The sequence below is a fragment of the Nyctereutes procyonoides genome, unplaced genomic scaffold, assembly GCF_905146905.1.
Source record: "Nyctereutes procyonoides isolate TBG_1078 unplaced genomic scaffold, NYPRO_anot_genome, whole genome shotgun sequence".
Lineage (NCBI taxonomy): Eukaryota > Metazoa > Chordata > Mammalia > Carnivora > Canidae > Nyctereutes > Nyctereutes procyonoides.
Window position 1 is genome coordinate 49301374 of NW_026575142.1, and position 22417 is coordinate 49323790.

A 22417-nucleotide genomic window follows, 5' to 3' on the forward strand; every position below is an offset into this window, starting at 1 on the left:
TCTAGGGAAGGGCATTCCATAATCTCCCTTGGGAGCATGGTTCTGCAGTGGTTCTCCTATGTTCTAATTGCCCTTTCGTTTTTAAAGCATAAGCAGCCTTTTTCTAGAAATATTTTGAATCAATAAAATTTAACATAGCAACTTGGGAATTAGTTTTTCTCCCAAATGGTAGAATAACATAGCTTAATACTCTCCCAAACATTAGAGCTACATGCAGCCTTCCTTGTTTTTCCCAATGTAAGTAAAATCTGGAATGTAAAAATAGCTGCTATAATTAAATTAAAGACAAAGGAAATTAAGTATGAAAGAGGTGCATACATTTGGGATTTCCTTTCCTGTTTTCCATCTCACTTTTGCCCGTTTGACCCCTTATCTCTCTGTTTATTGATTCTTTGTGTCTTCCTTTATAATTTCAAATGAATGTTAAAAGCTTAGTGTGTCTCGGTATCTAAGTGTATTGATCTCCCTCCCACCTCTTACCTTTTTTCTTTTTCCCACTTTCCTTAAGAAAAACTCGTCTTCCATTTGCCCTTCCTCTCATGTCCCTTGATTTCACATATATATTGAACATATTGATATAGGTCTTTTTATTCTAGTTTTTCTAGTTAAAGATTTGGATGGCTAATAGGCATTGAGGAATCAGTTTGTATTGGGTCTGTTGTATATATGCATGTTCTCATGTAATTATCTATTCTATGAAATGGGATCTGTTGTTAATCACCAGTTATAGATACAATGAAATTGAGGCTTAGAGAGTTAAGGGTAAGTTAACAAAGAGGATTTGAATCTAGGTCTATCTTCTTCCCTCCTATCCCTTCACAATATTGTTCTTTTTTTTTTTTTTAAGATTCTATTTATTTATTCATGAGAGACACAGAGAGGGAGGCAGAGACACAGGCAGAGGGAGAAGTAGGCTTCCTGCAGGGAGCCTGACACAGGACTCAATTCCGGACCAGGATCATGCCCTGAGCCAAAGGCAAACGCTCAACTGCTGAGCCACCCAGGCATCTCATATTGTTCTCTATATAATGAAGGGCATAGAAGGTTCTGGATTGATTGGTTTGGGCTATAATGCCCACTTTAAAATTACTTCCCAATTTGAAAAATAATTTTAAATTAATTTTTAAAAAATTTTATTTATTTATGAGAGACAGAGAGAGAGAGAGAGAGAGCGGCAGAGACACAGACAGACACAGGCAGAGGGAGGAGAAGCAGGCTTCATGCAAGGAGCCTGATTCAGGACTCAACTGTAGGACTCCAGGATCATGCCCTGACCCAAAGGCAGATGCTCAACCACTGAGCCACACAGGCATCCCGAAAAATAATTTTAATTTTAAATAATAGTTTTTAAAAATATTTTATTTATTCATGAGAGACAGAGGGAGAGGCAGAGACATAGGCAGAGGGAGAAGCAGACTCCATGCAGGAAGCCCAATGTGGGACTCCATCCCGGGTCTCCAGGATCACGCCCTAGGCCAAAGGCGGCGCTAAACCACTGAGCCACCCAGGCTGCCCCTTAAATAATAGTTTTACCATAACTTCAGTTGTCAGTTCAATTGTTCTCTCCAACTACTTAAATTTTTATGCTATTGGTCATCTAAAATGTTACTTTTAATTATTTTTTATTGAAGTATAGTTGACACACAATGTTACATTAGTTTCGGGTGTACAACATAGTGATTTGACAACTCTATACTGCTATGCTATGCTCAGCACTAGTGGAGCTACCATCTGTCACCATACAACTTTGTTACAATACCATTTGCCTATATTCCCTTATGCTGTACCTTTCAACCCATGATTTATTCATTCCATAACTGGAAACCTGTACTCCCAATCTCCTTCACCCATTTTGCCCATTTCCATTCCTCCCTCTGGCAACTACCAGTCTGATGAACCATGTATCTTAAGGAGAGTCAAAGGTATCCAAAAAGAGAAGGGAAAGGCACAAAATAATAGGAAAGGAAAGGAAAAGAAAAGGAACTAGCCTTTATTGCGTGGTTACTACATATTTGATGCTTTTATTAGGGACCAATTCAAATTCATACTTCTACATATTTTATAATCCTCTTTTCTCTTTAAATTTGGGTATTTTTCCATCTTCTACTCCATTTTGTTCATAGTTCCTAAAGATAATTCTTTACCAAAGGTTGTTTTTGTGATCCTAAATACAAAAATTGTAGTGCCTTAAGTATATCATTCATGTGGACCTTAGACCTTGGAAATAATCATAGCCCTCAGATACACCCTTATCTCTCCCTCTGTCTTGAGTTTCCATTCTCATAGTAATGATTATTCTACTTTGTCTAGCTGGATTACAATTCTTACTAGTAGAAAAGTAGGAGTTGTTAACTTTTGTTTACTCATTACTATCTATTTTTTATTCTTTCATTTGTTTTCAGCTTAAAATTATTCTTAAGCCTGTTTATAAGCCTCAGGACACACTGACAGGCTTCCTGTCAATCTCCTTAATATTTCATAGGATTTTTCACATATGCAAGAATAGTAAAGTTGGCTCATTAGTCTGTATGCTTAAAGCAAAAGATATTTGGATTGAAAACTTTTGATTAAGTAATGCATGCCGATAATAGAAATTTGGAGAGGGGCATCTGGGTGGCTCAGTTGGTTAAGGGTCTGATTCTTGATTTTGGCTCAGGTCATGAGATTGAGCCCTGAGTGGGGGCTCCATGCTCAGTGGGGAATCTGCTTCTCCCCCTCTGCCTTTCCCTACCCCTTAAGCTTTTGCTCGTGCTCTCTCTCTCACACATAATATATATTTTTAAAATTATTTATTTATTTATTCATGAGAGACGGGGGCGGGCAGAAACACAGGCAGAGGGAAAAGCAGGCTCCATGCAGGAAGCCCAACGTGGGACTTGATCCCAGGTCTCCAGGATCAGGCCCTGGGCTAAAGGTGGCGCTAAACCACTGAGCCATCTGGGCTGCCCTCTTTCACAAAATAAATAAATATTAAAAAAAAGAAAAAAAGAAATTTGGGGAAATACAGAAAATTTAAAAGAACAACAGTGATAACCACTGTTGACTTTTTAAACCTATTTTCTGGGATCCCTGGGTGGCGCAGCGGTTTGGCGCCTGCCTTTGGCCCAGGGCGCGATCCTGGAGACCCGGGATCGAATCCCACATCGGGCTCCCGGTGCGTGGAGCCTGCTTCTCCCTCTGCCTGTGTCTCTGCCTCTCTCTCTCTGTGACTATCATAAAAAAATAAAAGTTAAAAAAAAAACCTATTTTCTTATGTTCTTGGAATGCTTATATGATTATTTTTATATTAATTATATTTGTGTATTTAAAAGCACAAATGCCTATGTCTTAATATTTAAATATTAAATATTTAATATTTATATTTGTGTATTTGTGTATATTTGTATATTTGTGTATTTAAAAGCACAAATGCCTATGTCTTAATATTTAAAACATTTTAAGTGCACTTATTTAGTTATTGATTTGCTTCATGTGGCAAGTCAGGTTTAGGTCAGAAAATGTCGATTCTATTCTGGAATATTCATACTTATAATAGAGCATATTATTTATTAAAGATTTATGGAGTCAGAGAAATCATTCCTTTGGTCAAGAAATATGTTTAGCATTTGAGGTATATTGGAAGCCTTACGAATTTCTGTTTCTTGGTAAAGAAATAGTCTACAACTCTGAAAAAAAGCATCTTTATTCATTTTAAAACCTACATAAAAGGGTGCTTGGGTGGCTCAGTCAGTTAAGCATCCAACTCTTGACTTCAGCTCAGGTCTTAATCTTAGGGTTGTAAGTTCAGGCCCCGTGTTGGGCTCCACGCTGGAGTAGTTGAGCCTCATTTGCCTTCTAGTCCAGGCAGCTGCAATGGCTCACCTTGCCTCTTGTGAGCTGGCTATAGTCCACGTGCTGTTAAGGGCCAGTCTGGGGCTGCTGTGAGCTTGTAGTTGGGCAGTGTCAGCAGTCAGCCCAGGTACCTGCCCTCAAACACTTTGCCCAGGTCACACTGAACTGCAGGACACTCTCCCTGCCTTGTCCCTTGAGAAGTTTTCATTGGCAGGCTGGCTCAGCAGGCAAATCAAATACCAGCCTCCAATCATTCTGCCCCAGAATGCAGTAGTGACCCTGAACTGCAGGGCCCTCTCCTGATGCTGACTTTGAGAGATTTTTGTGGGTGGGCAAGGCCAGCAGTCAGATCAGATGCCTGCCCCCAGACCCTCTACTGGGGCTTCGGATGCCCTGATTAGCAGGGCACTCTCTCTGCACTACCCGTTAGAAGCTTTTCCTGCCATGGAACTGGTGTATGTGGTTATTTTCCCCTCTCCCCAGGGCAGGAGTCACTTTGGAGTGGTACTGGTCCCTGCTGGGGCTGCTTGCAGTGTGAGATGTTGGCTGGAGCAGCTTTGGAGGGATGTATAGGCCACTCTTTTGATCTGATTTTTTTTTAATTAATTAATTTATTTATTTAGAAAGATTTTATTTATTCATGAGAGACACAGAAAGAGAGAGGCAGAGACACGGGCAGAGGGAGAAGCAGGCTCCCTATGGGGAGCCCCATGTGGGACCTGATCCCGGATCCTGGGATCACTCCCTGGGCCAAAGGCAGACGCTCAACTGCTGAGCCACTGAGGCATCCCTCGATCTGATTTTAAATCACATACTTATGATTTTTTTTAATTCCATTAGAAAAAGCTATCTAATTTTTTTTAAGTTCGAATCAAGATAGACCTCTATCCTGGTCTGGATAGATCAATATATGTCATTACTATGAACAAGTAGCTTAATCCCAAATTTAAAATGGGATGATGCCCTTGTAGCAGAAATCTCTCTTATGCTCTAGCTACTGTTATATGAATTTTAGAGATGGCGGAGTTGTGTTCATTTTAAGGCATAAAATGCCAAGTAAAGAGAAAACAGCTTGGGAAGAGCTTAGCACCATTCAAGAAATCTCAGCAATGATTCTCAATTTATAATCTTATTCAATTTTAGTCATACTGAAAACTTTATCTATGGGGAAGAATTTTCCAAAATCTTTGATTTACACATTTACTATATAAAACTTGAAATCATATCTCTTGTACATTTACCCTTTATGAGCAATTTGGGAAAATTTGTAGTATATAATAAAAATATAAGAATTCAAGAGCTCCTTGGCCACATCGCCTCTTCCATTCCTTTTTCTCTGTGCCAAATCCATTTTGGTACAAAGCCAAGGTAATTTCCAGAAATTGGCAGTGTGCTGGCAAATGCACAGCTGCCGCCATCTCCAACCCTCACTTACTAATTTTGCACAAACCACTTCCTCCTCTTGGGGCTGAGAGATTCACAGGGCAAGGGAAGTTGTGCCTGGAGGGCAGATATGGAAGCACTACTCTGTGCTCCTGGTGCTTCAGGAGCCCCTAAAGGTAGCAGCAGCAGCATCTTATCCCCTGCAGCCTGCCCAGAGAGCTTCCTACTGATAAAAGTGACATTCCAACCTCTCCCTTTTGCCCGCCTGATCTTCCTTAGTTTTTTCCACTTGACTCTCCATGTTGAGAAATTTTGCATTTTTTCTGCCCCCTTCTAGTAAATACTAGTTTTGACTTCTCATGAATCAAAAGATTCAAACAGTCAGTTGCCATGAGGTTACCTGAGCCAAACCTGGACAGGGAGAGGAACTGAGAGGGCAAAAGACAGAGCAGAGACAGTGGGGCTGCCTGTGTTCCTTGTTTCCACTTACCAGCTTCTGCACTATGCAGTGGCAGTGTGTGGGTGTACATACACACAGGTAAAATTTAGATATTTTTATCCTCCTACACTCTTCTTAAACATAGTCAGCTCTGGTTATATTTTAAGATAGTCGTGCTGATGATTTCTCCCCTTTTAATCTTGTGCTTCTCCATTTCTCTGCCTTTGTTGGTTGAGATTAGACTTGGTATTCTTCGTGAGCAGAGGGAAGCCTCTTGGACTATACACATCTCTCTTCATGCTTTGAGGCGTCTCTTGCCTCTGCCCACTCCCCAGAGCACTGCTGAGTTGCCAGTAGCTAGATGGCCTTTCACTGCCCTGTCACCCCTCTAGGTGGGCGTGTTTGCTTCCTTGGGAGTAGCTTTAGTGCATCTAGAACAAGACTATGAATTACTGTTGTTGTTGTTGTTTTTCATCCGTGGTCATGATATCATGGCTATTTGTTTCTGATTGTCTGAATAAACAAACAACCAGACTAGGGAAAAGAGTGTAGGATGGGGAAAGAGGATTCATCCCAGCACTGCCATTGGTTAGCCGTTGTGTGGAGCAAATCAGGATATCATATGAATTTGAATTTGAACATAAGAATGTGATTTGCAGAAGTAAAGTCAATGGATTGGACTGTATTCCTTCATAGACGTTCCTTCATAAATATTAAACCGAGGAGGTGTGCTGACCTTCTCTTTCTTAAACTCATCCCCAGAGCCAGTGGGCACAAGTCTACTTCACATGCACCCTCAATCTCTTAGAAAGGGGTAGAGATTACAAAACAAACTCACGTTTTCCTAACTTTTTGGTATGAGCTCATTCCAATATGGTGTCAGTAGGGAGAAACTCAGGGTAAAAATGAACAAAATGGAAATTTACCAGGAATACAATCCTGTAGTTTGACTTCAGGAACAAATTGCACAGATAGGTGTTTGGCTGAAATTCACATACACATTTGGGTATTTGCACTATCCTCAAGTTTGATGTGAGCCAAAAGAATAACGTATGCCCTGCGCTGTATAGGGTAACCACGAAGGCAGATTGTAAGTAACTGCTGAAGCAATGGCCAGGTCTGATAGTATCAAGTCAGCAGTCTTAAAAGACCTTATGCAGAGCAACGTAAGAGAGGCCAAAGGCAAGAGAGCTCAAGGTTGTGGCAGGAGATCAGTCGAAAGCAAATGAAGGAATCAGTAATGTCAAAGCTGAGATCAGCACAAAAGGAATAGAATGGGAGAATGGGGTGAGGGTAATGGTGGTCAATTCAGCAAATAGCTAGTGCTGTAGCATAGGGTTCTAGCTATTATTATTATTTCTTCCCCTAACCCCCAACCTTACATTCCCAGGCAGTTTCCTAGCCCCTAAATTTCTGCATGCCCTAGAATTTAAGTCCCCCCTAACCTAGCTTCATCCCACCCAATCTCATCTTCCTGATTTGTTTGAAGGGGAAAATCATCTGCATTATTTCATAAGATTTCAGAGCCCATATATGAAGTATATCTCTTACTGTTACTGCTCCTCAATATCAGCTGGCTATTTTATTATTTCTGAGTTACCAGCCTTCTTACACATGCCCTGCTGGTTTCTACTTACCTCTGCTAATGCTCTTAGCCTCCCTCACTTCCTTTCTTCTATGGGTCTGAAATCATCTTCCCTTCAAAGGTTCATTTCAAGTCCTACCTCTTTCCATTCAGCCTGAGTTAACTACTCTAGCCTCCATTATTGTTTGCCTTCTGTACAGCTCTGTATAACAACATGGTACATTTGTCATGGGGGAAAGGGAGCAGAGGAGATAATTCCCTCCATGTGATTATTAACTCCTTAAGTAATTTATAAGTTTTGAAAGGAAAGAACTGTGTCTTACAGAGACTGTATGTGTCTGTAAGAGAGAGAATTTTGGAATGAGGAAAAATAATCTGGTATTCCATCTTGGCTTAGTGACCTTTAGCAAATACCTCTCTATAGGCCTTAACTTCTGTGAAAAATAGGCATCATGCCCTGACTTCCTTACACAGGGATCAAATGTTTAGATCAAGATCATAACCCTCAGCACTTTTAACCTGTGAAGCACTGTAAGGAAGCAAGGTGTTATTAGAAGAGATGCTATGGTGTTACAAAAAAGGCAAGGGAATTTGGGGAATCTGAATTTTGAGTTATGTTTTTATTAATCTACTCTACCACTTACCCAGTACATGACCTTAAAAAGTTTTTCATTTCTTTGTAAAATGAGAATGACACCGTTACAAGGATTATAAGGCTGATGCTGACTTACACACCAATTTGTAAGAGCCAACTGTAACTTTGCAAGCAGGTTACTAAACCGTTATTAGCTTGAAATCTGCCATGGTGGGAGTATTTATACCAGAGAAATCAGTAAACACTACAAATCAGATTGTCCCTGTGTTTCTTCTTTTCTTTTTTCTTCTTTTTTCTGCAGAGCTGTTTTACCAGTATACTGCTGATTATGTAAACAGGACTGTGTAAATTGTAAGACACTTTGTCTCATTTATCAAATTAGAAGTAATAATGGTACAGTAATGCTTTGTATCCACAGAACTTAGCCTAGTGCAAATCACAGCTCCAGCATATATTTATTTAATACGTATATTTTTAATTTAACTTGGGTTCAACCTTGTATTATTTTGATACTTGTGCCCTGAGCTATAGGAGCCTGCCCCGCCACCCTGCATCTTTAGCTCTTCAAATCCTTCTCTACAAAGTATCTTTTTAAAATCAGATAACATAAATAAAAGCTTGGTACAGTGTGTAAGACACACAGTATAGGACTTAAACCTTCCATGTCTGTAACTGAGCTAATTACCTTCTTTCTAAACCTTTCTTCTGATATTTCATATCTCAGTGAATATTGCCCATCTATCCATTATCCTAAGAAGGTTATCTGAAAATCTTCCTCTCTTTTCCCTTTCCCTCACCCACACTCATATTTCATCAATCACTAGATCTTGCTTATTCGACGGCTTAAATCTGTCCTCTCCTCTTCATTACCATTGCTCCTGCCTTGGTTCAGGCCCTCATCACTTCCCACTTGAACTCTTCCTCCTAAGTGACATCTTGACTTTCAGTATTTCCCCTTCAATACAACCTTGACTTCTATAGATGTAATTTCGGATTACAAATTTGAGGGGCACCTGGGTAGCTTAGTCAGTTAAGCATCTGACTTTGCTCTAGTCATGATCCCAAGGTCCTGGGATCCAGCCAGGCTCCCTGCTCAGCAGGGAGTCTCTTTCTCTTCTGTCCCTCCTGCACATGCCTGCTGTCTCTCTCTCTCTCTCTCTCTTTCTTTTTTTTTTTAAGATTTTATTTATTTATTCATAAGAGACACACACACAGAGAGAGAGGCAGAAACACAGGCAGAGGGAGAAGCAGGCTCCATGCAGGGAGCCCGATGTGGCACTTGATCCTGGGTCTCCAGGATCACACCCTGGGCTGAAGGCAGGCACTAAACCACTGAGCCACCCGGGCTGCCCTGTCTCTCTCTTTCAAATAAATAAATAAAATCTTAAAAATAAATAAATTACAAATTTGACCAAGTCACTCCCTTGCTTAAAATTTCTTAATGGTTCTCTGTTGTCTTGAGGATAAAATCTAAAAGCTTTAGTTTGTCACCAAGGTCTGCCACATTCTGACCTTTGTCTGCATCTTATAAGAGTTATCTCCTGCTACTCCCCAATACTTCCTGGAATGTCTAGTCTCACTTTTACCTGGCTTACCCTCCAACCCAAACAACATTTCCTCTATGACATCTCTAGACATATTTGATGTTGATTTTTCTGAGTCCTGTAGCACCTTGTTCATGTCTGTGTACCCTATATCTAACTACATGGTTCTTATAATCAATTGGTCTTTCCCTCTAGATGTAAGTTCCTATACAGTGGAACCCTATGTGCCATTCATTAATTCCTAACACATTGTATAGCATGTAATAGGAGCTCAGAACATGTTTACATGAATGAATGAGACTTCAAAGGATAGGGTATTTTCATTTTCATTCATGCAAGCTACTCATAGTGTGTTGCAATGAAAAAAAGACTTAAAATTTGGATCTCAATAATGCAGATAAAAATTAATAAAATAGAGATAGTTTCTTTTTATCTATACCCCCCAACATGGGATATTATGACCCCCATCACCTTCAGGATATAATCCAAGCTTCTTAGTCTAGCATACAAAACTGACAAAAAGGTCCCTTTCTCTCTATTCTTATCTTTCTCTGTATACATACATATAACCTACATTCCAGCCACTTCAATTGGTCATATTTTTAATGCCTTTCCTGCCTCCTTACCCTTGTTTGTACTTTCTCCACACCTGTGACATCCTCCCTCTTTTCTCACTCACCCTTTTCCTGCCGACCCAATGAGGTTTGATGCTTCTAACTGATCAATAGTTACCACCTTTGAGCAGCTGGCCCTAAAAGTATCCCTCCCTCTTCCGTGCTCCCAGAGCACTTGATTGGCTCATTATAAGCACTGTACTGCCAATCATTGTTGGTCTGTTTCTTGCCCCCTCTCTAAAGTGAGATTATCTTTATACCATGGCTTCTATTAAACACATTCTAGATGTTTAATACAAAGCAAAGGAAGGAAGGAATAACTATTATATGGAGATTTGTAAAGAAAGTAAATTTCTGGGATGCCTGGGGGGCTCAGTGGTTGGGCATCTGCCTTCAGCTCAGGATGTGGTCCTGGGGTCCTGGGATCACATACCGCATCAGGCTCCTCATGAGGAGCTGCTTCTCCCTCTGCCTATGTCTCTGCCTCTGTCTGTGTCTCTCATGAATAAGTAAGTAAAATCCTTTTTAAAAAAGTAAATTTCTGGTAAGAGACATACAATGAATAAATTTAAGATTGAATTTGCTTCAAACTGACCAATCTGGACAATTCCATGTCTTTATTTTCAGAAGTTGGGTGGCCCTGAAAAATTGGTGCTAATGGACAGATCAGAAACAAAAAATAAGTTTAAAGCACGGGGGCTGAGTTTGTTGCCCCAGATTAGGTGCATTACCGTAAAAACAGATTTTGTATCTTAGGAATTTGTCTTGTCCCATACATGACTTAATGAATACCTACATGACTTAATGAATGCCTTAGAAAGGAACACAATCCCCCAGTGGATAAAACACTAAAGAAAATAGGAAAAAAAAATGAGCAGAATGTTGTTTCTAATAAAACTGTTTACCAAGACATTTAATTTCTCTTTGGGAAGGGAAACAATTTTTTTTCTGATTATGAAACTACCATGTAGTATTTGTCAGTCTGTTTAGGTGGCTATAACAAAAATACCATAGACTAGATGGTTCAAACAACAAACATGTATTTCTTACAGTTCTGAAGGCTGTGAGGGCTCCACCCTTGCCTAATCACTTCCCAAAGGCCCCGTTTCCAAATACTATCACATTAGGGAATGGGGTTCAGCATATGAATTTTGGAGCAAGGAGATAAAAAAATTCACTCTCTAGCAATATATTAATACAGAATGCCTGGAATATTAAAAAAAAAACACAACAATATAAACCCCTCCCAAATCTAACCACTGAGAATTAACAATAATTAATAGTTAACAATAGTTAGTTAATTCTTGGGATATATTATTCCCAATCTTTTTTCTTGTATGTGTTTGTGTGTCCTTTCTAGTAAAAGGTGGGGGGTGGGTGAAACAGGTGATGGGGATAAAGGAGTCCACTTGTGACGAGCACCAGGTAATCCATGGAAGTGCTGAATCACTATATTGTACACCTGAAACTAACATTACACTGTATGTTAACTGGAATTTAAATTAAAACTTTAAAAAATTGTAAGGGTTTATGTTGTATATATTGTTCTAATCTGTTTTCTGTGTTAACATGTCATGAACGTTTTCTCAGATTCGTAAAAAATACTCTTCTACAACATAATTTTTAACTGCTGCACAGTATTCCATCATTTGGATGTATACCAGTGTTTAACCAATTCCCATTGTTTCAATGTTTTTGTTATTATAAACAGAAGTGTAATAGTGTGGCTGACTGCAGGAAGGGCGATCTCATGTCCTTCTCCTATTTTCCCCAGGTTTGGGAGCCTCCTCTTGCATCAGAATTCTGTCCTAATAATCCTCTGAGTGTCATCTCAGGACCCTGGGCATACTCATGGCACGATGGCCAACCCTCAGGAGCACCTGAGCTGCTCCTCTTCCCCACACTTACCCTTGAGTGAAAACAGAACCTTCAATGGACTACAAGATGAACTCACACCTATGGGGAGCCACCCCTCACCCAAGCTCCTTCAGGACCAGCAGGAAAAGGGGGTGGTACAAACAGAGCCAAATGAGAGCATGAACAGCCCCATCACCACAACAGTGTTGACCAGTGTGAGTGAGGATTCCAGGGACCAGTTTGAGAACAGCGTGCTTCAGCTGAGGGAACAAGATGAATCAGAGATGGCCGTGTCTCAGGGGAACAGCAACGCCGTGGATGGAGAGAGCACAAGTGGAACTGAAGACATCAAGATTCAGTTCAGCAGGTCGGGCAGTGGCAGTGGTGGGTTTCTGGAAGGACTGTTTGGATGCTTAAGGCCTGTATGGAATATCATTGGGAAGGCATATTCTACTGATTACAAATTGCAGCAGCAAGGTAAGCTAGAGTGGGAACCTGGGAAATATTTCCTGGATAAACACACCACCACCATTCACTGGATAACCTCTGATTAAAATGCTAGTACCAGATGAATACCCTGTACCAATCTCCTACAGACCTTCTCACTGGAACAGATTCACATTTGGTTGGTCTTGTTTGGCCAAAGCCCATCTTCTATAGTTGTCCAGCCTAGTGGTGTCAAGTAGAGTACATAGAAGACAACCCATAGTGTCATGAGGGAAGAAAACGTTAGTGGGCCTATTCCTTCTATCACCATTTTAAATTTCTATTTTCATGCATGTTCTCATATATATTTGGTATTTTAATAAAGTTGTGCAGATACATAATTTGTAAAATCACATAATGCATGTTTAAAATTTTTTTATTGAAAGTTTATGTAATCAAAAGGTCTGATGGCCACTGGATTAATTCAAAGCCACACAGAAACCACGTGGTTCTGTGCCTTAAGATTGCCTGCCTGCCGTAGGTTGTAGTAAAAAGGTATCATTTTCTTACAGCCAAGGCACAGAAAGCTCACATTGTGAGAAAAGAACAAATATACAACCAATCTTGAGAAGCATTATTATGTCTAGATCCCACAGCTTTTTAAAAAGTAAATTAACTCCCATCATTGTGTGACATGCATATTCATATATTCCAATTCAAGCATTGTGCTTCTGAAGTAAAGAGAACACATGGCCCCAGTGTTCTTTATAACTTCATTTATATTCTTCAAAAGAATTTTTTTCTTCCTGATAGCAAATGTAATATATATGGAAAAATTGGAATATACAGGTAAGTTCCCCCCCCAAAAAAGTAAAAATATTTATCTATGATCCTCGGTCTCCATTATTAATGTTTGTGGTATGTATTATGTTAGTCTTATTATGTGTGTTTATGTGTGCTTTAAAAAAAAGAGTCAAACTATTTTGTTATGGTTTTTCACTTCACATTGTGAACATTTCCCATATCATGAAATATACTTCTTTAGCATTTTTAATGCCTGCATAATATTAAATTGTGTGAATGTGCCAAGATTTCTTTAAGCAACCCTCTATTGCTTGGCAATTTGTTTGCTATTTTTAGTGATCATAAGCTACACTGCAATGAACATCTGTTTATTAATTAATTTTCACCCATATCTTTATGTCTGTGATTATTTTTTATTATATTTCTAATTTCCTTAAGCTAAATCTTTAGAAGAGGAATGATTGGTTTAAAAGAGTTTGTGGCTTTTTAAAGCTTTTGATACATATCTTTGTAGCTAGCCTGGCATAAATCATTCCATTGTTAACCGTTCTCTCATCAAGAAACTTTGGAAAGGACCAGAAATGAGATTCTGTCTCATTTATTTCATAACTGAATGTTGGACTCTGTGACCGTCTTTTAAAAATATACTCATTTGGGGGCACCTGGGTGGCTCAGTCAGTTGAGCATCTGCCTCTGGCTCAGGTCATGATCCTGGGGTTCTGGGATCAAGCCCTGTGTTGGGCTCCTTGCTCAGCGGGGAGCCTGCTTTTCCCTCTCCCTCTATCCCTCCTTCTGCTTGTGCTCTCTCTCTCTCTCAAATGAACAAATAAAAATCTTTTATAAAATTAAATAAATATATTCATATCTTTCATTCAAGACTATTGACAGCTTTTCTGCAGCAGCCAGTTGACCTCAGTCACCATTGCCCATTTTTCTCGTGCCTTCTATTTTTCCTATTTCTGAAATACTTTCTCTTAAACCAATACCAACTTCTCCTTCCATATCCTTAAGTGTATTGGGATTTGGTGGTAAATCAGTTGATCTCAGGCATGCTTTCCAGGATTTGTCAATCACAGCATCCATTCCTGCTGCATTCAGAAATTCTTTGTCAGTCTCTGGGTTTGGTATGTCTGTCTCTCTCTCTCTCTCTGTCTTTCATACATCCTCCCATCCCATCCACCTTGCACATTCCACCCTTCTTTCCCCTTCTTATGGTCTTAAGGTTTCAAGGAAATTAAAAAGCTGTAATTGGGGATCCCTGGGTGGCTCAGCGGTTTAGCACCTGCCTTCGGTCCAGGGCGTGATCCTGGAGCCCTGGGATCAAGTCCTGCATCGGGCTCCTTGCATGGATCCTGCTTTTCCCTCTGCCTGTGTCTCTGTTTCTCTCCTTCTCTCGTGTCTCTCATGAATAAATAAATAAAATCTTAAAAAAAAAAAAAGCTGTTCTTTGTCACATGAAGGTTGGGGGTTTCAATGTTAAACAGTGTTATTATTTTAAAAACTGAGAATAAAAATAAGCACAAAGAGGAAAGTACTTGATATCCCACAACCCAGAGATAACCACTCTTAATTTATTATTTTTTAAAAAGTTCCCTCTTCTCTGCTCAGATGCAAAACCTACTAATATCTGTTTATGTGTTAAACTACCTTTGGTTTTTAGGCTCTTCACTTGCCCAATCAAATAATTATTTTGGCGGTAATTTGGAGATCTCAGGATCCAAATGCAGCATTGAGCTTCAGGCTCGTAAAGATGGGCAACTGACACATCCTATGTGGCTGTCAAAAGGAGCTTTAAAAATTTTGGAGGGTGTTTGGGTGGCTCAGTTGGTTAAGTGTTCAATTCTCCATCGCAGCTCAGGTCTTGGTCTCAGGGTCATGAGTTCGAACCCCGTAATGGGTGTGAAGCCTACTTTAAAAAAATAATTTTTAAAAAATTGTCCTGTAGACTTCTATTTAATTGTCTTCCAATTGATTATGTGACTGTCAGAAAGGCTTATTTAAAGAGTAAATAAGAAATAGGCCTGGTCATCTTAAGCTTACAAAGCACCTTATAGCTGCCTAAATCTTCAGCAGATGACAGGATACCCTACTGTGGCTGGTGTTGCCGGGGCCATCAAAGAGACTCACTAGCCAGAAACTAAGGTAGTTTTTTCCTTGTCAGCTCTGGGATCAGGGAGCTAATCTTTAATCCTGGATTACAATCAACTAAAGGATAGTACACAGAACAGATGTGTCTCTACTCTTGGTACTTAGGAGAAAATTTCACTTGATTTTTCAAAATTTTAATGAATTCTTCACCTCCCATTTAGTATGTTAGTAATGAAGTCCAAGTAAGGTAGTATGTGTAACTGAAATCTTTTACTGCCAAATAGTTCCCAGTCCTTAATGCAAGTATTATCATAACCACGTCTGAATATAAACAAAGGAAAAATTATGCTGTAAAAGTAGATGGGCACGGGGCTTTTTCTCAGTCTTAGAGATCATGGTAGATATTGGAATTAAGACAGGACTCAGAGTGATGAATCGGAAGATAGAAGCTGGGGAAGAGTACCAATGGACAGATACAAAAGCAGCAGAAAGTCTGAGACTAACCCCAGAGCAAACACAGCCAGGTTCCATTGTTAATGTCGTTATCTTGCTGTCAGTTAGTGGGGGCCCTGAATTTTGCACATCCTCATTGCTAACATTCTTTTTTCTGTTTTTTTTTTTTTTTTCCTACTCCTTGGCTTCTGACTAGATATTGAGAGGGATATTGGGATGAGACAAAAGGACTGAATCACATCAGTTTTACTTCTGATAATTAGTTCCAGTAAAAAGATTGATAGGTGGTTGAAGTATTACTTTACACTCTTTTCCTGAATTACCAGTGTGGTCCACTCTATTTTTCTATGGATAATTAAGACTTGGCTAAGCATAGCTGAACAACACAGGCATGAGCTATTGTTGGTAGAGGAAAATTTTACTCTTTAGTATAATATCGTCAACCTTTGGTATTTGAGTGCCAAATGTATTTATCATTTATATTTTAATAATTCATTTATTTCCCATTTCATACAATGCTAAATAATAGGCATTATTTATTTCAAAATATAAGAAATTGTAGGGGCACCTGGCTGGCTTAGTCATAGTACATGTGACTCTTGATCTTGAGGTCATGAGTTAAAGCCCCATGTTGGGTGTAAAGTTTACTTATTTTATATAAATATAAATATATATACACGTGCATATATATATATATGCATATATATAAGAAATTACAATATAAACATTATAAAATTATATAAAAAGAAAGAATTATTTAATAAATTGGTTTGGAATCATTCAATAACAATATGAAAAAAATTAATTTGCCTTGGTCCTCATACCATACATCAAAAAAAGCTCCAGATGGATATAAAGATTGAACTTTTTTTTAAGATTTTATTTATTTGACAGAGAGAGAGCACACACGAGCAGGAGGAACAGCAGGGAGAGCCCGACATAGGGCTCCATCCTAGGACCCTGGGGTCATGACCTGAGCTAAAGGCAGATGTTTCACCAACTGAACCACCCAGGTGCCCTGGATGTAAAGATTAAATTTAAAAAAAGAATCAACCATAGATTACTCTCAGGAGATTGATTGGTAGTAGAAGAAATTACGAAGGAAATGACAGGCATCTATGAAAATAATGTGTTCAAAAAATAATAAAATATAAAGTAAGTTTTCAAAAATATATTCTGATTCACATGTATTCAAGAAATAAAAAAGCCCTTCAAGTTTATGAGAACTCTGGGACCCCGGCAGATAAATGCACAAAGCATAATTGTGACAATTCATGCAGAACAACCGTGAGCATTAGACAAATGTGGAGAAACCTTCCACATCACAGGCAATTAAAGTACTGCAAACTTGGGGTGCCCGGGTGGCTCAGTCGGTTGAGCAGCTGACTCTTGGTTTCGGCTCAGGTTGTGAGACTGAGCCCTGCACTGGGCTCCTTGCGCCACGGAGAGTTAGCCTGTGATTCTATCACCCTCCCCCTCTGCCCTGCACTCTCTGTCTCTCTCTCAAATGAATAAATCTTTTAAAATAAATAATAAAGTAGTGCAAACTTATAATACATTACCTTACACCTAAATAAATTAGAAGCCAGAAGACTATCGACAATATTCATTGATGACAAACTTATAGTCAAAGGGACACACTTATGCTTTACTGCTCTCAGCAAAAACTAGCGAAACCCTTTTGGATGGCAAGTTAGAATGTATAGCAAATTGTACTGTTTAACCTAAGAACTGAGTCTGAGGAAATAATATAAAGAAAGAAAAAAGTATCAAATTTAGACCAGACAAAAAGATGGAAACACTCAAGTACAGAAAAAGTACAAGGGTATAGTGAGCAACTATGAAAAAGCTTATAATAAAAACTGGAAATACATGGGATATACACATTACCTGAAAAAAGTGTAAAAGATTATGTGTCACCTACAACTTCTACATAGTTGCATACATATGAGCAAAGACTGGAAGAGAAGATGAAAACTGAATATGGAATGGGATTGTAGATAAAATGCTTTTGTTTGTTTTTTTCTAATATTTTCTGGTGTTTCTAGCATTTAGCAGTAAATAAAGGTTCAGTAAATGGGGGAATAAAACACCCAAAGATGTCTAATTTTAGTAGTTACTACACTTAAAATTAGGATAGTTTGGGTTTTTATAAGGTTTTTCAGGAAAATATAGCCCACTATGTTCTTGCCCCAGAATCCAGTAATAGTACTTTATTTGGCCCCAGAGTGGCCAAAGTGACACTGTGTCTAGTTCCTCACCAGACAGACCCCTAACAAGTAAAACCTTCTGATGGTGTGTTATGGATATCTGGGTCCTGCGTTTGCTGCACAGATAAGCCTGTGGGGATGGAAGTGGGCTGTGTGACACACTTAACTCTTGTCAGTCATTCGAAGCCAGAAAGATCCTCAAAGCAGTCAAACCCACGTAACTCACTCATTCCTCCTGCATCTGACTTGGTATCATTTTTTTATTCAATGATTTCGTATTTGTGATCTATTTGTATTTTAGAGAAATTGTTTTTATGTAGCATCTATCTAATTTCGGCAGAGCAGAAACCTTCAATCTGCTCAGAGCAAAAGAATGGGTTAAATACCTATGCTGTCAACCATCCTCACTGTAATTTGTCCTGCTCCATGTCATTTTCTCTGGAAGGTCATGTTTTAACCACTATAATGAGAGGCCACATTTTATTAAGACTCTGCAGAATTTCTTTTCTCTCAAGGTTGAGAAAATTAGAAAAGAGGAAAATGTAGTTCCTTCTAGGTCCTGATGACCTCTTTCTGCTGCTTCTTCACTATGGTAGATGTGAGTTGATCTGCTTTCAAGATCAGAATATCTTCAGAGCTGACTCAACACTACCTTGTTCAATGTTCTGCAAACAGTGACCTTTTAGTGCTTGATGATCTAATGAAAATCCTCCGTAACCTTTAACATTGTCATCATCCTCTCTCCACTCTGTGGGACTCCTAGTTCTTTGATATTTATTTCTTACCAGTTGACAATGAACTGATAAAAAGGGGGACAAGGAGAAGGATCATATTCTCCTTTTTAAGTTCCATGAGATTAAAGCACATATTGATGGAATTTTTGAGGTGCTTTATCTAAAAATAGCATTTTATTCATTATAAAAGTAATACAGGCTCAGGTTAAAAAAATACAGGAAAGAATAAAGAATGTAATGTGAATCATCAATAATGTCACCACTTAGAAATGACTCCTGTTACTGTTTTGGTGCAAAGAAAATCAACTTCTAAGAAAGAGAGAAACTGGAAAGTACTGCATCTATATGAGTAAATCTATCATGGCTAATGACCCTCTCAATTACTTCATGAGAGGCAATGTGGTATAGTGGAGTATAGTGGAGAAAGCACTGTCCCTGGATTCAGCCATTCTTGAGCTCTGGGCCCAGTTCTGCCACTTACCATCTATATGACCTTGGGTAAGTTACTTAATCTCCCTGTCTTTGTTTCTCATCTCTAAATAACCACAATAAGACGAGACTTACAAAATTGTTGAAAGGATAAACACATGAGATATATAAAGCTTTATGCTAGTGTCTGGCACGTAGTACTCAATAAAAGGTAAATATTAACATAAGTTATAACATAATTAGATCCTTGTGAGAGTATCATTGAAAATTCATTCAGGAAAGATTAATTAAGCATCTGCACTAGAGATTCAAAGAGGAGTAAAACAACACTGACTTATCATGGGTGATGGACTAGAGATAGTGGTATAGATAAGTGGATTGAACATGCAAGCTTGAAGTGAGGAGGTGGGCCCATGGGAATGTCAAGATATGTTTTGTTCAGTGGAGAGTATATTAGAGATCTCTGATCTGCTTGATTTCATTGGTTAAAAATTGATACAAAATAATACATGAGAATATGTGATGGATAGTACCAAGACCCATAGGAAGGTTGTATCTTTTGGTGAGTTACCAGGTGGGAGTCAAAGGGTAGAGATCATCTGGGGTGATGCTGAAGTTCGTACCTTTGGAATGGCCTTGTAGGATGGTCCCTGAGTAAATTCCGAGATCTAAGTTTGTTTCTCGCTTGTGTGCCTAGATACTTGGGAAGTGCCATTTGAGGAGATCTCAGAGCTGCAGTGGCTGGGTAGTGGAGCCCAAGGAGCTGTCTTCTTGGGCAAGTTCCGAGCGGAAGAGGTGGCCATCAAGAAAGTGAGAGAACAGAATGAGACGGATATCAAGCATTTGAGGAAGTTGAAGCACCCTAACATCATCGCTTTCAAGTAGGTCAAGGCTTTTTTTTTTTTTAAGAAATAGATTTTCTTTCCCCCAATATCTACATATGAGTTCCTGCTTTGAAAGACACATCGAGAATACTATAGACTTAGTACCATGCTAGGTGCTTTGGGAGGGCACCAACGATTGAAAGTTATGTCTTTAAGGATCTTATAATCTAGTAGTTCTTTTTGCCAAAGCACACCCTTCTCAGAAAGGATGTACATGAGACAGAAAGGGAGAAATGGATTCCTACCAAGCAATCCTAGCTGATGAATTAACCTCATTTATCAGTGAGATGATGGAGCTCACTCTGAGATAACCTGCACATCCTAAAGTTCAGTTAAGAAAACAAAGCTAATATCTGATGCAATCACAGAACAATTAGTCCCTGTGTAACAGAGAGGTATTTTTTTTATTAGTTTCTGTTAGCCTCCCTTCTTAAATATGAACTTGTAATAAGAGGCATCTTCACAGTGTTTCTCCCTGCCTCAGGCTTTTGCTAGATCTCTTTTCAAGTAATGCCAAACACTCAGCCTTCTAAATCTAATGACAGCTGAATTACTGATGAGAGTAAGTTATATGCTATGCTCATTCCACACAGTAGGTGTTTTCAAGAGTGTATGGACATATCTTTCTAGCTCAGACTGTTATTTTCATAATAATGGTAGGGATCACTAGCAAAAGGGGAGGCATAAGGGGAAATTTGAGGAAGTCCCCATATCTGGCAGTGCTGAGCTCTAAATATGTGTCATCTCTTCTGCCTGTAGCTTTCCCTTGAGTTCCCTCTCTTGCCAGGCTTCAAAGTCTGCTCTATCCTGGAAACAAATGGATGAGTGGCTTTACAGGAGTGAAAGTTAAGAACAGGAAAGCTAGTCTTTAGGTAGAATGACAGTTAAGAAACTAGAGCTTCTTGATATGTTTGATGTATATATTTCGATCCTGGAAAATAATATGAGCAATGTGGCTATAGCCAGAAGTGGAATAATTTACAAATTCCCCTTTCCTAAACTAGGAAGAGCTTCTCCCAGCCCCCAAGAGGCATCCTCTCTTGATAAAAGTCTCATTATAAAGGTAAACATGTCATGTGATAATTTTTCATTGGAATCACATTCCTAAAGTAAGGAATAGAAATCGTGGCTAAGGGTTTTGTAGAATGGGTTTAAATGAATATTGATGTTGAGTTTTGATTCCTAAACAAGACCCCTTAATGGAAAGGGAAAGAGATGTGAAAAGGAGAGAAGCATTCAACTGGGATACTAAATGAAGTATGTGAATGTATTTCCTTGTGGAAGGAACATCCATACAGTGGGCATGGGAGAGAGCTTCAGTTGCTCTAGAGATTCCACCCTTTGTTGCCCTATTTGGGCCAGGAGGATGTGAGACGAAAACGAAACGCTATAGAAACTAATCATAATCTTTCCAACAATGATAAATTTCAAAAGACAACAGAAGGGTTATTTTTAAGCAGATAGACTATCAGAGACTCACTTCTTTCCTTCATTTGACTTCACTGAGGATAATCATCACTTCTAGTTTGCTACATCCTAAATGGAAGGAAGGACCTTTCATTTAACTTATATTTAACTCAGCTTTTAAGCTTAGATCACTAGGATGCTGAGTTTGAGACACAGAATATTCTCTAGATTAGTGTGTTTTGTTTTGTTTTGTTTTTTTGCCTCCTGAAGTGAGCTGAGCTGTATGTCCTAGGTCTGAGGGTTTTCCAGCAGGGATGTCCTGGGTAAACCAAAGGTAGAAATGTATCCTGAGAGTATGGGTGTAAGAAGCTTTATTTTTCCTTCCTTTCTTTTTTTTTTTTTCTTCCCATTTTCCTTGCAACCTTTTCCCACCTTACTCTTTTGATCCTCTTACCTACATGTGCAGTTTTCTGCATTTTGGTCAAGTATTGCCATGCCAATGCCCCACTTTTTAGGCTGAAGATGCTTAAATAGTCTTTACCTCTACATGGAAAACAATAGTGAGACTGTGTCCCTGGTTCATTACACCATGCTCTTGAGGCATTGTGCAGTGTTATGTTTGCAGCCATCTGTGCCATGTGTTGCTTGGCCAATGAATCATTCAGGACCGTCTGGAAGATATGAAGGCATGATTAGATTTTAGTATGTCTCTCTGGATACTGATTGCTGTGCTTACAGCTTCCTTTGAAGTAAGAACCATGTACAGAAGGGGAAGTGAAAGAAAAGAAGTCTGTATTTTTTTTCTTCCAATTTTTTTAAAAGCAATCTTTGAGGAAAACCTAATCTGACTGTTCCTAATGGAATTGGGTGCCAAGGGGAAGAAAAAGGTAGCAATTAGAAGTGATTAGAGAGCTGCTATTTATAGCTACTAAGAAGCCTTGTCATAGTATAGGGTTGATGGAATGATTGCTTCTCATTCATCAGTCAAGAAAATGAAAAGTACATATCACTGTTACCCTTTCTGTCTGTTTGTGCAGCAAGTTAAAACATGGTTGAATAGGATGCTGAATAGCTTCAAACAAATATTTATTTTGATATTCTTAAGCACATTATTCCTGCCTAGTCATTGTTTTT

General features: G+C 38.9%; 1 protein-coding gene across 4 annotated transcripts in view; it reads left to right on the plus strand.

Annotated features, from left to right (window-relative positions):
* Positions 1-22417, plus strand: part of MAP3K13 (mitogen-activated protein kinase kinase kinase 13) — a 168347-nt gene that overhangs the window by 113816 nt on the left and 32114 nt on the right. For all 4 annotated transcript variants that reach the window (XM_055307722.1, XM_055307726.1, XM_055307724.1 and 1 more), the window contains 2 exons: positions 11766-12325; positions 19690-19873. In XM_055307722.1, coding sequence (XP_055163697.1) covers positions 11851-12325; positions 19690-19873 — 659 coding nt within the window. In that variant the 5' untranslated portion in view covers positions 11766-11850. The remainder of the gene's footprint in view (positions 1-11765; positions 12326-19689; positions 19874-22417) is intronic.